We start from the raw sequence: 18,461 nt of genomic DNA on the forward strand, positions 1-18,461 counted from the left end.
TTCAACTTTGTTTGTTCACTGAGTTTGTTTTGTGCACATGGTCATCATCATCATCATGCCAAAACAGGTTTAACCTCTTAGCTATAGTGACGGGAAATTGTAATGCTTTGTAAAACAGAAAATCACATTCTAAATCGTTTGTTTCCAAATTTGCAAATTTTAGTTTAGTTCAATGCGTTATCTTGCATATTTAAATAATAAATTATTTTCTATATGTTTTGTATTTGCTGTAATCTAGTTCCAGGCACCAGGGGGCAGCAAAACACATGTTTCTCTTAAAAGGGGTGTTAAGGGTTGATCTGTTTAAAGAAGATATCAGCTTAAAACACAGTCTCAGCTTTATATTCTGCCTAATTACCTTCTTCATCTGAGCTCGGTCGTTTCCTCCCATGTCTGAAAGCAGGAGACATTTTATTTCCATTATTATTTTATAGCATAGGGATCAGAAGCTCCATTCTAATGGAAATCCGAATTTGCGGATAAAATGCCATCGTCTTTGCGCAATGCGTTTGCGTCATTGTGCGTTCACGCTGCCCGACTTCATCAACCAGAGATTGTATCATAGGTAATAAGAGAATTAAGAGCAATGGCATCTAAACACCCTCTTATTGCAACCCTGAAAGGTAAGATTTCACATGCTGCTTCTCATACACTGCACTCACATTGAATAATGATCACAGCTCATCCTTTCCCACCTATTTATTACTACTGTCACTACAATAACGTGCTCCTTTTTGCCTACAGATGTTAAACATGTTTTATTCTGCGTCACAATGATTGTAACGTCATTATATTTCACATCCTACATGGTGCACTATGAAGGGAACAGGCTTACATTTGGGATGCAGCCAGTCTTTTTTTTTTTTTTTTAAGCTGTTCACACCAATGTCAATATTTGTTTTTAAAATACTCAGTGATCAGGCTGATTTACAAACCCAGGCTAAAGTTTACAGCACACATTTAACACTTGTATACTTAATACTGGTAGTATTATATCTATTATATATATATGTATTACTTATTGATAGTACAATTTTTAATAATAAAACTACTGCTGCTGCTCTTCCTCATCATCATCCTCATCCTCCAGTTCCTACTATTACGACTTATTACTGCTAATATTACTAATACTTCTTACTACTACACCTACTGCTGTTGCTGAAGCTCCTTCTTTTCCTACAACAACTTCTCCACCCTCTGCCAACTTTAACTATTACTACTTCTGCTGCTTTTACGATGACTTCTATTACCACTACTACATCTTACTACTGATGCTGCTGATGTGTTCTACTTTTTTTTTATGGTTTACTGAACTTTCCCTTCGTTTTGCAAAAACACATGCTGTCGTCTCTCCCACTTGTGATGAACTCATGTTAACACATCTGATGTCATGCATGTAATCGAATGACCATAGCGATCGTGCTTCCTGATCCAGGCATGAAATTGATTTTAGTACTTCCTCATCTTATCACTTTAAAGCAGAGGTGGGAGTAAGTCACACATGTCCAAGTCACAATTAAGTCTCAAGTCATGAATGTCAAGTCGGGTCTTTTTTTTAATATTTGTCAAGCAAGTCTCAAAAGTCTCAAATTTGCGACTTAAGTCTGAATTGAGACAAGTCGAGTCCCCCATCTCCGAGTCATTTAACTCAAGTCCGTGTCAAGTCTCAAGTCATGAATGTCAAGTCAAAGTCAAGTCCAGTCTTTTTTTTAATATTTGTCAATCAAGTCTCAAATTTGCGACTTAAGTCTGACTTGAGGCAAGTCGAGTCCCCCATCTCTGAGTCATTTAACTCAAGGCCGTGTCAAGTCTCAAGTCATGAATGTCAAGTCAAAGTCAAGTCCAGTCTTTTTTTTAATATTTGTCAAGCAAGTCTCAAGTCTCAAATTTGCGACTTAAGTCTGACTTGAGCCAAGTCATATGACTCGAGTCCCCCATCTCTGCTTTAAGAGGGAAGTGCTGGCTCATGCGGTTGAGGCTCTGGGTCACTGCCAAGCTGCCACTGTTGGGCACTTGACCAAGGCTCTGGATAAGGGTGTCTGCCAAATAATGTGTATGTGACATATAAAGGTTTTTATCTAATAATAAGCACAGTATTAGATACATAACATAATATTAGCATTATAGTGATGAGTGCAAGCGTAAATGGAGAAAAATACGAAAAGTCCACGATGCTAAAGTCTAAAAGACATGCATACACTTCACAAGGCCGAAATGCAGCTACTTTAACACCTTGAACCTTTCTCACACAGTGTAAAGTAGGTGTGGTTTATTATAGATTTAACGCATCAATTCACAATCATTTAGTCATAGCATAAATAATTACATTGCATCAAACTCGCATAGTGCTGTGAATAATTCTCTGTAATTCTGTGTGTGGTGTGCAGTGTGTATTTTGGAGCTGCAGGCTGAAGACACCGTGACTGATGCAAGTCCTCAGCTAGCTTCATGCTGTGAGCTACTGGAGCTCATTCTGCGCAAAGGACTGCTGCGTGAGAACAGATTTCCTTTCCTTCATTATAAAAACTCTATCCCATACACACACACACACACACACACACACATTAACTCAGCGTTTTCGGTTGTTTATTCCAATTCAGGGACACGTGATATGTCCCTGATATAGAATAAACAACCGAAAACCAAGGACACAAACCACAAGGTCTCGCTAAACGGAACATACTGTACAGTATATGTCAGTAGTCATAGTATTTCTAAAGTAGCAGCTTACATAAGAGATTTGAATGCTGAATGCTCCACATACACAGATAAATATAAATAAGTAACTGTTAATGGAGCATTAATAGAGTCTCCAGTAACAGCACTTAGCTTCAGTCAGCAGTAGACAAAAGTCTTCAGGACAGAGGAGTTTGTGTTTCTAGGTAACATGACAAAACCTTCTATGGTCTTATTAACTTCAGGGTTAATGTCGAAGAGGAAATAATTGTTTGTGAACATTTTGTAACGGCATTCACAAAATTCCAGGGGGTTCGTTACCACGATGTAAAGTGGGCGTGTTTTCGGAGGTCTTGGAAAAACGCCCTCTTTAAAAAAAACCAGCATACTACGAAGGACAAAACAGTCATACAGGTAGATTTATTTTAGAAAACAAATAAACAACCAAAAACTACAGTTATGGCTAGGGTTAGGGTTAGGGTTAGATTATCAAATAGGCCACGCCTACCCGATGACGCAATATCTGTTACGCTGTTCTGAAATCCCTGGAAATAAGTGCCTGCCGTTTTGTAAGATCAAATGTAACTGAAAAAAAAAAAGTAGAATGAAACATTTCATTACACGCTCTTTTTAGAAGACAATTAATCACACAATACCATTACTTGTCTTTAACAGCACGACTCTTAAATTTTCAGTATAATACAGGTTTCACGTCTAGATACTGTAGATGCTGTAATATTTTCTAGGTACGTTAAGGCACGTTTCGTACAAATGGATTCATAAGTCAAGAACACTTCATCTCATCTCACAGAAGCTCCTAAACACCCCATCGCTCTCATGCAACACAGTACATACAAACATGTAATGATGCGTACGATGTGCTATCTTTATCCTGTGATAGCGTTTGTTTTTTTTTTCCGGTCTGCAGAACCAGTGCTGAGTTTGACACACAGAGACTACTGGTGTTGTTTTGAGCAGTTAGTTCAACTGGACACATGTGGAAGGTCAGTCTTACTCTCACACTGGGCAGAATATGGGTATACAGTCAGAATGGGATGCTAGTGTGTTAGCACACATGCATACCTACTGGCAATTTATTTTATTCAGTCTGCATACTGGCATGTTTTTGAGAGGTGGGAGGAAATCAGACAACCTGGTGGACACCCACATGAAGAACTTTTGATACTAGTGTCACAAGCGACAGATTGAGACTTACTGAGTGGCACAAGTGAGGTAAATATTTATAACAGGGATATAAACATACGTAAATAGTTCAAATTACAGCCACAAATGTACTAGAGTTTGGATGTTTGAGCATGGTGATTAAGGCATGATGATTATTCACAGATTTTGGTTTTGTAAAGCTTTAAAATAAACTTATATACTTTGTTTATAACATCTTGCTTGTTGAACGAAACAAGCCCTTTAGGAAAGAATGCTGGGATGTGGTAGCTCAGTGGTTAAGGAGTTGGGCTACTGATTGGAAGGTCATGGGTTTGAACCCATGAACTCAAGCTGCCACTGCTGGGCCCCTGGGCAAGGCCCTTAACCCTCAGTTGCTCAGTTGTACGTCACTCTGGATAAGGGTGTCTGCTAAATACCGTAAATGTAAAGCTATAAAATGCAGATGAACACCATCTACATACAAAGGATTATACAAGGATAGCCAATGACACCTGATTAGTCATCTTCATCATAATTCATTTTATACCCCACCGGTGATTTTAAAGGCTGGGAGCTGTCTCTTTAGCCGTACAGCAGACCACGGCGTGTCCCAAACTTCTCAGCGCTCAGGGCCGGGGACGCTACTTCATCCGCCTAATGCTGAGCAGGAGAACTCTGGGAAATGTAGTCATCCATCTTCTACACACATCCAGCATTTTGGAGGTCAGTGAGATCACTGCTTTTTACGGGATCACGTCATAAAAAATTATTATTTTATTGATTTGAATAATTTGCTGATTTGTGTACAGTGGTACAGTTCAGACATTTCTGTATTGAGGAATGAGGAATTTGTAGGTGAGGCTTTTAATTTCAGTAATAGACATTTATTTGATATAGGCATAAAGGCATTTAACATTAAAAGAGTTAATTTGTGTTTTATTCAATCTTTTAGAGCCTTTTCTCTCCTTGTGTCTGGTTCTCTCTGAGATGGAGTTCAAACTCAACATACACGTAAGCGACTGCTTTAAAAATATCATTGTATATGCGTAGTATATAGAAGTCACCGTGTTGCTGTGTGAAATCGATTTATAATGGCTTTCCTCATGACATTAGATGATGCTTACCTTTAAGCATAACATAATCAGCCATCCATACTACAATGCACAACGATTTAGAGCTTATTAAATATTGTGCACTTACCTTAAGAGGTCATGCTACATTCCCTGCACCTGGCACTGATAGCAAAGATGCCAAAATTCCTTTACTCAAACTGACTGCAATAAGGCCACACCTTCTTCAGTGAGACTGACAGCAGAAAAACTATTCCTGCTTCATTTACAACATATACCAGACACCCTTATCCAGAGCGACTTACATTGTATCTCATTTTTACACAACTGAGCATTAAGGGCCTTGATCAGGGGCCCAGCAGAGGCAGAAACCGCGACGCGTAGTCACGCCTACTTCACTGTGTCTGACAACACAGAGGCCACACCTCCTTTACTGGGTCTGAAAACACAGAAGCCACGCCTCCTTTACTGGGTCTGAAAACACAGAGGCCACGCCTACTTCACGGTCTGACAACACAGAGGCCACGCCTACTTCACTGGGTCTGAAAACACAGAAGCCACGCCTCCTTTACTGGGTCTGAAAACACAGAGGCCACGCCTACTTCACGGTCTGACAACACAGAGGCCACGCCTACTTCACTGGGTCTGACAACACAGAGGCCACACCTACTTCACTGGGTCTGACAACACAGAGGCCACGCCTACTTCACTGGGTCTGACAACACAGAGGCCATGCCTCCTTTACTGGGTCTGAAAACACAGAGGCCACACCTACTTCACGGTCTGACAACACAGAGGCCACACCTACTTTACTGGGTCTGACAACACAGAGGCCACACCTACTTTACTGGGTCTGACAACACAGAGGCCACGCCTCCTTTACTGGGTCTGAAAACACAGAGGCCACGCCTACTTCACAGTCTGACAACACAGAGGCCACGCCTACTTCACTGGGTCTGACAACACAGAGGCCACGCCTCCTTTACTAGTCTGACAACACCGAGGCCACGCCTCCTTTACTGGGTCTCAAAACACAGAGGCCACGCCTCCTTTTCTGGGTCTGAAAACACAGAGGCCACACCTACTTTACTGGGTCTGACAACACAAAGGCCACGCCTACTTTACTGGGTCTGACGACACAGAGGCCACGCCTACTTTACTGGGTCTGACAACACAGAGGCCACGCCTACTTTACTGGGTCTGACAACACAGAGGCCACGCCTCCTTTACTGGGTCTGACAACACAGAGGCCACGCCTCCTTCACTGGGTCTGACAACACAGAGGCCACGCCTACTTTACTGGGTCTGACAACACAGAGGCCACGCCTCCTTTACTGGGTCTGACAACACAGAGGCCACGCCTACTTTACTGGGTCTGACAACACAGAGGCCACGCCTCCTTTACTGGGTCTGACAACACAGAGGCCACGCCTCCTTTACTGGGTCTGACAACACAGAGGCCACATACTGTATGTAGTGTCTCATTTTAGAAGTGATGTAATATATGCTAATATTCTCATTGTATATCATCCCATTTAAACTTCCTGCCCATATCCTCCCTCTTCAGAACTGCAGCTTTCTAGATGAGAGTTGGCTGCTCCCGGTAAGTCTGAAGCCGTATCATGACTTGTGGAATTAGCACTACGTGCATGAGACAATGCATGACAAAAGCCTACTCGTGTGTTATAGGTGTGTGAAACGTATGAGGCAGTGCCGTGTCGCGAGCTGGGGATGGTTCTCAGGTTAGCATGTCTATAGCAGCATGTCAGCTTGTACACTGAGGATTTCTGAACATTGCACATGCTTGTACACACTTACACACTCTTTCTAACATTCTGCTTAAACGGGACAAAACTCAGGAGGCTAACACTATGTGCTCTGTGTTCAACATGAGCCTCGTTTATCTGCCTTTCTCATATTTCTTCCATCTCTCTCAGATATCTGGACAGGCGTGTGTTTGTGTTGGAGCTGCTCCGAGGCGGTGTGGCTCAGGCAGACATGTTTGCAGAGCCTGGAGACATCATCGATGAAATTAACGGCATCTCGCTGAGAAATTCCAGAAACGGACAGGTTTGGATTTACCCTCTTATCCTATTTCTGGATAATATGTAAGAGTTATGTGGTGCTTATTTTTCCTGAATTTCAAAATATACGGTAAATTCTCAAATTTGCGATTTCAGTCCATTTAAATTTATAACAGTGATGGTATATAAAAGCAGATTAGCTTGTTATATAGATCTGCTGTTACTCAGGGTTGTGTACAGACATGGTTTGTGTTATTGTGCTTGTATTAAGGCTGATCAACGTATAGAATAAAACACATGGTCTAAGGAAGATAATCAACAACAGGGTGCTATGAAGCTAAACTATTGTTACCTCCCTGTTGTTGCTTTTTATTATAATGATTTGCTAAAGCTAACATTAGCGTTGTGATTTGCTAAAGCTAACGTTAGCTGTTTTTTATTTGTTAATGACATGTCGTACATTTTAAGGGTTAGGGAGGTGTTAGCCTAGTGTGTAATGTGCTGGACTACCATCTTGAAGGTTGTGAGTTTGATTCCACCAGGCCACCACTGCTGGGCCCATGAGCATGGCCCTTAACCCTCAATTGCCCAGTTGTATAAAATAAGATAAAATGTAAGTTGCTCTGGATAAGGACATCTGCTAAATGTAATGTTTTATCATCTACATTTACAGTACATGCATTATCTGTGAAACAGGTTAGTTCCCGTTATCACTCGTGTTATAGCATCCGTAAAACAATCGTCTCCTCACCAGCCTTTCTCTGTTGTCTCTTGTATTTAACAAGACAAAAAAAGTATACCAAAGCACCAGAAAACAAAAATTCCTCACTTTTGAATAACGTCCCATGTCTGAAAACATGACCGTCATTTGACTGTGACATTGTGCTGACACCGGAGACTTCTTCCACAAATGCTAACTGTTTCTTTAATCAGTTTATTATTACATGTACAAAAATGATAACTTCACACAGTACTGACAATTTAACAGCACTGTCGTAATAATCTATGGTACGGCCTTAAATCTTCTAGACCTGAAAACACAGTGCCTTTGGATATTCAGTTATACTGTATATACAGTACACTTGATATTTCTATTGTATAGTATATTTCTTTTAAATGTTTTTAACCTAGAAATATATAACCTTTATATAGACTTTCACTAATCTGGACATCATTATTCACCTGTTTTCTTTCTGGGGAAAATGACATTTAATTTTTATGTGCAATAAATGAGGTATTAGTACTTTTATTTTTTAATTCATTGGACATTAAAACCTATTTTTGGTAGTGATTGAATTTTTTCCCTATTATTTTCTTCTTTCGATGTGTTCTTATTTAAGGGAAAAATCTGATTTTTTTTTTTTTTTTTTTATAACATCGCTTATTGAAATGACTTTATCCGTACGGAGTTTGTGCCATTCTGAGTGGATGAATATTATTCCCATTGTAATTTAATTTTGAACTAGCACTAATGCTTCTCTTTGTATGGTTCTCTTTGTGTGTTGTGTAAAGGCAGGTGTGGTGCTGTCCAGATTAAAAGGACAGCCTCTGTCCTTGCGCCTGTTGCGCTGGAGAGGTGCGAACGGCACTGCGTATCGCCCCCTGGTGCCGCTTTTACGCCAGCTGAAAAAGGAGAATCCCACGCTGGAATTTGGCTCACCTCTTCCCAAACCGGCGAAGCAGCATGAAAACCAGAGCCAGTGTGTTAAAGAGGGACGGTGAGAAACTCCAGTACGGCTGTGTGTATGCTGGAACAAATGCATCTTACATGAGAGGTTCTGAGTGGAAACAAATCGTCTGTTATTCTGTTAACAGGATCCTGTATGCAGTGCAGCTGTTAGGAAAAACAAACATAGGAATGGTATGGTAAATCTTACCTGTAATTCACTCTGTCAATTTATAATGATCTATAGTAAGGAATCCACTTTGGCTTGGCGGTCCCCGGTGGTCCGGTAGCAGGATTCCGTCCTCTCGCTGCAGTGGCAGGAAACAACACAACCACTGAGGGTTAACTCTCAGTTCTGGTCCCAAGCCTAGATTAAATGGAAGGTTTGCATCAGGAAAAGCATCCTGTGTGAAAACATGTTGCCAGATCAGAATTTCTTTTGTTTTATGGTGTCCCCGAACTGGGAGCAGCCAAAAGACAACAGCTCAGGAATAGACTTTATGTATTATAGACGTCGTGTTCAGAGTCTGCGAAGTAGGAAATATCAATATTTGCACGGAACATTGTGTATTCAGAGACAGGATAACTCAGTTTTCAGGGCTTCTCATGCTTCACATCTCGGAGGTTGACAGATATTTCCCGAGACAGTCTCTATACATATGTATATATTACAATAACATCTAAACCTCCAACTTTAAAACCTCACCAGATATATAAGGAATAGAACAAACTTGGTGCTTCTGTCAGAAAACTGGTGTTTGTGGATGAAATTCATTTAGAGCGACTTGCATTCTCATACAACTGAGCCATTAAGGGCCTTTGCTCAGGGGCCCAGCTGTAGTAGCGTGGTGGTCCTGGGATCGAATTCGCAATCTTCTGATTTGTAATCTAACTCCTTAACCACTAGGCTAACACATGCCTGTTTATAGCTAAACAAACAAACAAAAAAAACATGATTTATTTAATAAAGACACAAAACAAACCTGTAACTAGGAAAAATAAAACCAAAACCCGACAAACAACAAAGCCAAACATTTGTGTTTTCTTTTCTCACACAACATTTTTACTGTCTGCATTGTATGTTTAAAGTCGGAATATCAGAATCTCTTTATTAAATCCCATCTCACGTGCATGAGAACTTTAAATATGATTGTAAAATGTGAAAATGACCAATTAATCTTCTTTTTCCTGCTTGCGCCAGTATGGAGGGAAGGAGGTTCTGCAGTACGCCATACCCGCTGTGCTGCAAAAGAGGCAGAGCAAGAAGGTACGATTACACTCATCCAGCAAAGAAGACTTCTTACGCCTTCTCATTTTTATTAACAATACATCCAAACAAATGTAGAATTTGCCAAAATATGACCTAAAGTTATTGCTAAATAATACATAAAATGTTTTAATTACCATATTTTCCGCACTATAAGGCGCACCTAAAAGCCTTACATTTTCTCAAAAATCGGCCGTGCGCCTAACAATCCGGTCCACCTTATGTGTGCACTGAGTTCCAAAAATCTGTAAAAATGTTGTGCGACTTTGGTCAGCGCTCCGCTTGAGTGACTGTCGGACCATCTCCCGCTGATACAGGGACATTATACGTACACTACGTACGCTGGCAACGATAAACCAATCAGAGAACATCACGCTTACCTGCAAAACACCAATTGTTTGTCTAAGGACCCCCGAAAATGGCAGTAGTGAAGAGGAATAGCGAGTTAAACCACCATATGTGAATGGATTGTGGATGCCTGGGCTAAGGTATCTGCTTTAACTGTTGTCCGAGCTTTCGCGAAAGCCGGCATCATCGCTGAACAGCCACCTGGCAACAATACTGACTCCTACGATGATGAGAGGGAACCCGTCATGTTTGATGGCGAAATTGCCAGGCTGTTCAATTCAGACACAGAAGACGAGGACTTTGATGGATTTGTGGGAGAAGATTAAAAAATTAATCTGTATTGTTAAATAGTAGAATAAAGTTCAACAACGCCCTGCGATGGGTTGGCACTCCGTCCAGGGTGTATCCTGCCTTGATGCCCGATGACGCCTGAGATAGGCACAGGCTCCCCGTGACCCGAGAAGTTCGGATAAAGCGGTAGAAAATGAATGAATGAATGAAGTTCAACAACACTCACTGTTTTGCTTCCGTTACCTATTTTTGTAGACCGTATGTTTTAGCATGTGCCTTATAATACGGTGCGCCTTATGTATGGGTTAAGACCCCGTAATTCAGACTGCGCCTTACAGTATAATCCAGAGTAAAATACGGTATACGGTAAATACAGCAAATGTTCACAATTATATATATATGGACTGTCTATGAAATGTAAGGTTAAGTTTGTGTGTATCTCATGATTCATAGGTGGGCAGAGCTACGCCGCACCTCCTCAGGGTTATAACCTGTGCCTTGTTAAAATGTCAATATGTAATGAGTAACGAGAGCTGCCGGTTTTCTCTTACGTCATTACAACATGCCACAATTCATCGTATTTCGTATTGATCATATTTGCATAGAATATACCTAAAATGCAGATGTTATTGTAGTGAGCCAATAAAATCAAAGAATGACAGCATTAAGAATTAAAAACATATCGATCGACCATGTTAGCTGAAATGTTATTTTAATGTTGTTAAATGATTTTAAGATCAATTTTAGTGTTTTATATGCATCATGATTTATAATTATTAATATTACTATATTAATAATTATATTACTAATTAATATTACTAAATAAATCAAAGAACGATATTATTACAGTGCATGTATACGCACTTTTGTTACAAAATCAAATGTTTGGAAACAATCAAACTGTTTCCTCTGGCTTGCTCATTAATGTAAATGAAAATGATAAACTTTCATTTAATAATGATTTTAAATAAAGACGGATGTATTTTTGTAAAGCCGCTTCGCCGTTAAAAGTGCCGTACAAATAAAAACGAATCGAATCGAACTGGATTAAATCTGTTTTTTCGATATAGGTCGAAAAAGAAATAGTGAAGTTTTATTTTATTTTCCATGTACAAATGTATTCAAAAATCAAAATCTATTTTTAATAAGTAGTAAAGAAGAATAATTCGGAATTAACAACGTCATAAGTAGTTCATACGCTTCATAATTCCATATGTAAAAAAAAAGAAATAAATAATTATGTAAAGTAAATTAGTTTTGATCATTAATTTAATTGATACAAGTATAATAAATAAATGTAAAATATATGAGCAAACCATGTGAATAAAAAGTCCTTCCCTGATTTTTCAGGACGTGCTGTTGGACGTGAAGGAGACGCACCTGACTTGCACTGATAAATCCAATAAACAGGTATGGGGCTGTTACTTAATATGGAAATAATAACAGATATTTCTTTAATACGGATAATGCAAGGATGATGATAATAATAGAGGGTTTGATTTTAAGCAGCAGCTTTTCCAGCATCACTTTCCTGAGATTTCTTGTGTGGGGAGATTCGGCCAGCCAGATTACACCATCTTCGCCTTCTGTGTAGGGTAGGTTACAGTCATTTCATTCAGGAAGCTATTTGTTCATTTATGCTTGAAAGTATATACTTTGTGTGGGTTTTGGTGCATTAAATCACTAAAATAGGGTCACAGTATATAGAATATATGCCACAGAAATCTTGGACATGGCGATGGGTTGGCACTCCTTCCAGGGTGTATCCTGCCTTGACGCCCGATGATGCCTGAGATAGGCACAGGCTCCCCGTGACCCGAGGTAGTTCGGATAAAAGCGGTAGAAAATGAGTGAGTGAGTGAGTGAGTGGTTGTGACGTGACGTGACATACGGTTAAGTACGGTGACCCACACTCAGAATTCGTTCTCTGCATTTAACCCATCCAAAGTGCGCACACACACACACACACACACACACACACACACAGCAGTGAACACACGCACACCGTGAACACACACCCGGAGCAGTCGGCAGCCATTTATGCTGCGGTGCCCGGGAAGCAGTTGTGGGGGTCGGTGCCTTGCTCAAGGGCACCTCAGTCGGGGTATTGCCGGCCCGAGACTCGAACCCACAACCTTAAGGTTAGGAGTCATACTCTCCAACCATTCATCTTAGGCTTGGAGAGTTGGCGAGGCTAGGAGGGATCAAGTCAAGTCAACAAGCTTTTATTGTAATTTCAACCATATCTAGATGACCTAATACATAGTGAAATGAAAAACAGTTTCCCCAGGCCTGTGGTGCTACATAAAGCAACACAGAGCTAAGGACATAAAGTAAGTTGTCCTGGCTACATAAAGTGCATCGTGTGCAGCCTAGTGCAAACAGTGCGAGACAAAAGACAGTGCACACAAACAATACAAAAACACTACAAGACAGACACCCAAAATAGCGCACACCAGTGTGCAGTCTGTATATTATATAGTGCAAGGTGCAAGAATAAAGGGCTATGAACAAAGAGCGTTCTTGTAAACATATATACGCTTGTGTTATAGCTGCAATTTGGATGAGGTATTGAAATGTGGTGTGCAAAACAGCAACTGAGTAAATGTGAATGCGTGTGTATGTGTGTGTCTGTGAAAGAAACTGTTGCAGTCTGGTTGTGAGGGCCTGATCATGAGCATGTTGGAGCTCATGTACGTGAAAGTTCCACCCAGATGAACTTTCATTCATTCATTTATTCATTCATTTTCTACCGCTTATCTGTACTTCTCGGGTCACGGGGAGCCTGTGCCTATCTCAGGCATCATCGGGCATCAAGGCAGGATACACCCTGGACAGAGTGCCAACCCATCACAGGGCACACACACACTCTCATTCACTCACGCCGTCACACACTACGGACAATTTTGGACCGGGGGAGAAGACCGGAGTACCCGGAGGAAACCCCCGAGGCACGGGGAGAACATGCAAACTCCACACACACAAGGCGAACCCCCAACTCTGGAGGTGTGAGGCAAACGTGCTAACCACTAAGCCACCGTGCCCCATCCAGATGAACATGAGTCTGTTTTTTCTCAAGGTTTCTTACTCATATTCTCTCAGTGACTTTTTACTTGCGACAATTTCCCGAGATGTACCAGCTCCAGTTGGGGAGAAGATGCCAACTACATGTTCTTTGATTACAACAACCTCCTCTCATCAATACATAATTGTCAGGCTGTATATTTATAATCACACCCTCCAGTGTCACCCAAATAAGGATGAGGTTCACCTTTTGAGTCTGGTTCCTCTCAAGGTTTCTTCTTTTACCATCTAAGGAAGTTTTTCCTCACCACAGTCACCTCAGACTTGTTCATTAGGGATAAATACAAACACATTTAAATATGTCCATTGTTAAAACACTATAAAAATAAAATTTGAACCGAATCTACAATCCTAGGCATGATAGCATCCTGGAAACTATATGATAACTCTGAGTGGAATGATATAAGTTTACGATGATCCGCTAGTTGAACCACTGTAATGCTAATTGGAAAAGAAAAGGCACAAAAAGGCAGAAAAGTGATTGATGACACTTAAGTGTGTCGATTGTGTCATTTCCTGTTTCAGAGATACTCCAGATACGGGTTTCTGCTGTGTGGTCCTGCAGGCAACATGCAGCGCTGAATGTGATGAGATCGTCCACCGCATCGGTGAGCAAACAAATCTCACTAATATCTTTACATGAAGGTTTCTGTAAAAAAAAATATGTTAATTGTAGTCAGGTTAGGTTTGGTGTCCAAATTGCGTTGTAAGTTGTCCTAGTAACATAAAGTGCCTCATGTGCAACCTAGTGCAAACAGTCAAATAATACAAAAACACTAAAGAACAGATGCCCAAAATAGCCCAGACCATTGTGTAGTCTGTATATTGTACAGCGCAATGTGCAAAGATATAGGATCGTGAACAAATCGAGCGTTAGTTCTGGCAGGCCACGTCGTCAAGCGTGCATCAGCTGTTAATCAGCTGTCCACGACGCGCACCGATCCGGTTACGACATCCGTATTACCCGACCATTTAAATTCCCATTCATAGAGCCTTTCAGCGCTTCGCTGCTGCTGCGATCTAAACTCCCTCCTCCAACCCCGACTCCACCATGCCAGAACCCGTGTTCGCTGTACTAGTTTACGTCTAAAATCTCCTCATATTTCTCTCTCTCTCTCCCCTTTCTCTCTAATTATTTAATTATCTATCTATTCATTCATTTATTACTTTCCAAAAATATGTAAGTGAGCTTATCAATACTATGCATGCCAGTGGTTCTGTTAGGGGAGGGTTTATTCTATTTTCTAGTCGCTGCTCTCCCCGCTCTGTCCATGCACTCACATGGACGGGTGCATGGATTCTTGCCCAGAACAGAACCATGCCGCCAACACTAACATAACTATCATCAATAATTCCCTTGTGACAAAGTGGTACTGACAGAAAGAGGGTTCTTTCAAACATATATACACTTGTGTAATAGCATCAATTGGGTTTGCTGTCCAAATTGCATTTCATTAGTTTACAGTGCACATTTATTACAATGCAGCAATATTTACTTACATTTAAAGCTTTTGGCAGACACTGTTATCCTGAGCGATGTACCTTTTTTTTTAAATCTTATTTTATACAACTGAGCAACTAAGCTAAGCTAAGCTAAGCTAAGGTAGTAAACCACCTTAGACACTAGGCTACCACATACTCTGTTTTTAAAACTGACAGCATGATAGGTTGGGAAACGTTAAGAGCTTGGTTAGCATTGTCCTCACCGGAACTAAGTTCATGGACATTCAACATCGAATTCAACTCAGTATTATTTATAAAGCACATTTAAAAACAAGGGATGACCAAAGTGGCTTACAGTTCAAATCTACACACATCTAAATCTAAATCCACACACATCTATATACACACATTCACACATCTACAAAAAAAAAAACTGCATATGAAACAGTGTGTTCTATATCAGAAACAGATAACTCCACTACTCAGGATTCCCCCAATTCAAACGCCAAAGTGTAAAGATGTGTTTTCAGCTGAGACGTAAAATTCTCCACTGATGGGGCCGAGCGAATATCAAGTCAAGTCAAGTCAAGTCAAGAAGCTTTTGTTGTCATTACAACCATATATAGCTGTTGCAGTAAATAGTGACATGAGACAACGTTTCTCCAGGATCATGGTGCTACATAAAACAAAGACAAGGCTAAGGACATGTAAGTAGTCTTAGCCACATAAAGTGCAACTGTGCAACCTGGTGCAAACAGTGCAGGACAAGACAAAAAAGACAGTGCAGGACAAAAAACAGTGCAGAGATAAAGTTACAAGACAATACAAAAAGTACAAAAAATGCAATACACCAGACAATAAACAGTAACAGAAACAGCGCCGACCGACCGGTGTAAATACTGTATGTAAATACTGAATGTTCAAACAATGTTTTGTGCAGTAACATTAGAATGAACACAGTTTCTTAGCAGCAGGTCCTTGGGATAATATATAGAGTTGTGCAAAAAACAGCAAATGACTGAAATATTGTATAGTATGTGCATAATGGCTGAAATATTGTACAATATGTGCAAGAATATTAAGGTGGAGATTGTCGCAAAATTTAGGAGCAAATACAGAAAGTACCCGATCACCTCCTGACTTCCACTTAGATCTCAGAGTCATTGATGAAGTATAAAGACTCAGGAGATCAGTTTCTCAGAGATAAAGAACTGTAAATGGATAAATTCTGTATGTGTTGTGGTTTAATCCATGAAGAATACAACATGCTGTTTTCTGGAAATTAAATACTTTACTAACCAGAACTTTGTGCTGGTTACAATTCGTTTCCTGTATCAGCGTGACTCTAATTTATTCTTTAAATTAAAATTTTACAGACATTAAACAAAAAATATGGACACCAGACACGTCCTGGCTAATTAATTAAAGTTGGAATTGATATCATTTATCAGTATTTATTTAGAATATGTGTTTATCCTGCTTTTCTGAGCTCTACCATGATGTATTATTCCCACAGCTGCAGGGTTTAAAAGCACTGAATGGTTTGTGTGAGGAAAACACGTAAGCACAGTTTAACGCGCGGGGACGGACGCCGCCGATGGTGAGGATCTCACGTGGATCTCCATTATAAGCTCGATTGCCTGCAGTAGCACATCAGACCCAAATGCAGGAATTTAGTACATGCACTGCTTTTAGTTAACAAAGCAAATTTGAACAAAACATATATTAAACATACAGTACATTATGACAAAAACTTAGATAACCTAAACAAAACATGACTATAAAGGCGTCAGGCCTTACGGCTCACCCCTGGTGGTATGGCAAGGAACTGTCGCAGTTACTCCAGACACAATGAGGTTCACGTTTTCACGAAATACTTCTTTTATCAGTAAAACACTCCATTGTACAGGGCTGGGCTTGGCTTCAGCCAAGTGTTCTGTTGGGAACAAAATGTCTTTTATATTTAAGCTGGAACTCTATATTATTTACTTAGTGTTAAATTTTATCTCGTTGGGCAGTTTCTCTGACAAACCTGAAGTTTAATTTTTTCCAGTGTATGTGCTACATAAATGCCCTTTATTTTTGTATATGATTATTGTACAATTCCTGACTGATCACCTTTTGAGCACATTATTATTTTGGTGTTGGAATAATTTTAGCACAAAATCTGTCTTTCTACATATGAAACAAAAAGATGACTCTAAATGTCTAAATAACTTTAACTCTAAATGTCTGATCCAGGTGTGTAAATTGAAGACTTGTGAATATATGAAGAGATTTTAAATCTAAACTCACTATATACTTTATTAGGAACACTTGTACATCTGCTCGTTCGTGTAGTTCTATCGTCAGCCAATCATGCTGGATTTGGGTGAATCTGTGCACATGATAGCCTCATGTTCATGTTCTAGGTTCTGGATCTACCTCAAGGTTTGTTGTGTTGTGTGTTCTGACACCAGTGGGAAAGAGTGATTATATGAGTTACTGTGTCCTCTCTTAACAAGGTGGTTCCACACACAGAACTGCCACTCTCTCAGTGTGTACTTGCTTTTTTATTTTGCTTTTAAACTCTAGAGACTGTTGTGTATGAAAATCTAAAAAGGTTAACAGTTTTTGCAAAACTTAAACCGACGCATCTGGCACCAACAACCATGCCACGGGTAAAGTCGCAGAGAGCACACTTTTTCCATTTTGAGGTTTGAAATGAGTATTAGTTGAAGCTCTTGTATAAAGGATATTATATATATATATATATATATATATATATATATATATATATATATATATATATATATATATATAATGACTGTATAAAGGATATTATATATATATATATATATATATATATATATATATATATATATATATATATATATATATATATATATATATAATGACTGTATAAAGGATATTATTCATAATAACACTGGTGTTTATAATAGTTTATAATCACACCCTCCAGTGTCACCCAAATAAGGATGAGGTTCACTTTTCAGTCTGGTTCCTCTCAAGGTTTCTTCTTTCTGCTGCCACATGATTGGCTGATTACATAACTGCATGTATGAGCATGAATTTTCCTAATAAAGTGGCCAGAGAGGGTATTTCCACAATTTATATTGCTGTATTTATTGCTGTATTACTGTAATGAACATGATATATATTGAATATTTTTACAATTTCTTCACAATTGTGTTCTAAACATATTTTTATGTTGTTGTTTTTTTTTTTTACTTTCGTCAGCACTACTGCAACTCTTTGATTCAAGTGTTGCAATCTTTGTTGCTTGTTAATAAAAATAAAATAAATAAAAAAAATAGAATGAAATGTCTGGAAAAAAAGACAGACATTTTTAAATAACATACTTGATGAAACCATAGAGAAAGTTGGGAAGAGAGGATTAAAATGTGTTTAAAAACAAACCTGTTTAT

The 18,461-nt window shown here is 39.5% G+C and overlaps 1 protein-coding gene across 2 annotated transcripts; it reads left to right on the forward strand.

Annotated features, from left to right (window-relative positions):
- Positions 1–271: 271 nt before the first annotated feature.
- si:ch211-250n8.1 lies at positions 272–17,765 on the forward strand. 2 transcript variants are annotated; one of them, XM_027160424.2, is made up of 16 exons: positions 272–623; positions 2,388–2,492; positions 3,605–3,680; positions 4,407–4,563; positions 4,650–4,695; positions 4,793–4,851; positions 6,478–6,513; positions 6,600–6,652; positions 6,848–6,980; positions 8,447–8,652; positions 8,750–8,795; positions 9,802–9,867; positions 11,857–11,916; positions 12,013–12,101; positions 14,116–14,198; positions 16,550–17,765. In XM_027160424.2, exons 1-16 carry the CDS (start codon positions 587–589, stop codon positions 16,582–16,584), a joined length of 1,287 nt encoding a protein of 428 aa, XP_027016225.1. In that variant the 5' UTR covers positions 272–586; the 3' UTR covers positions 16,585–17,765. The 2 variants fall into 2 exon arrangements, with proteins under 2 accessions (XP_027016225.1, XP_027016226.1); XM_027160425.2 differs by having other exon boundaries at positions 274–623; positions 12,016–12,101.
- Positions 17,766–18,461: the final 696 nt, after the last annotated feature.

The sequence above is a fragment of the Tachysurus fulvidraco genome, chromosome 8 (assembly GCF_022655615.1).
Source record: "Tachysurus fulvidraco isolate hzauxx_2018 chromosome 8, HZAU_PFXX_2.0, whole genome shotgun sequence".
Classification (NCBI taxonomy): domain Eukaryota; kingdom Metazoa; phylum Chordata; class Actinopteri; order Siluriformes; family Bagridae; genus Tachysurus; species Tachysurus fulvidraco.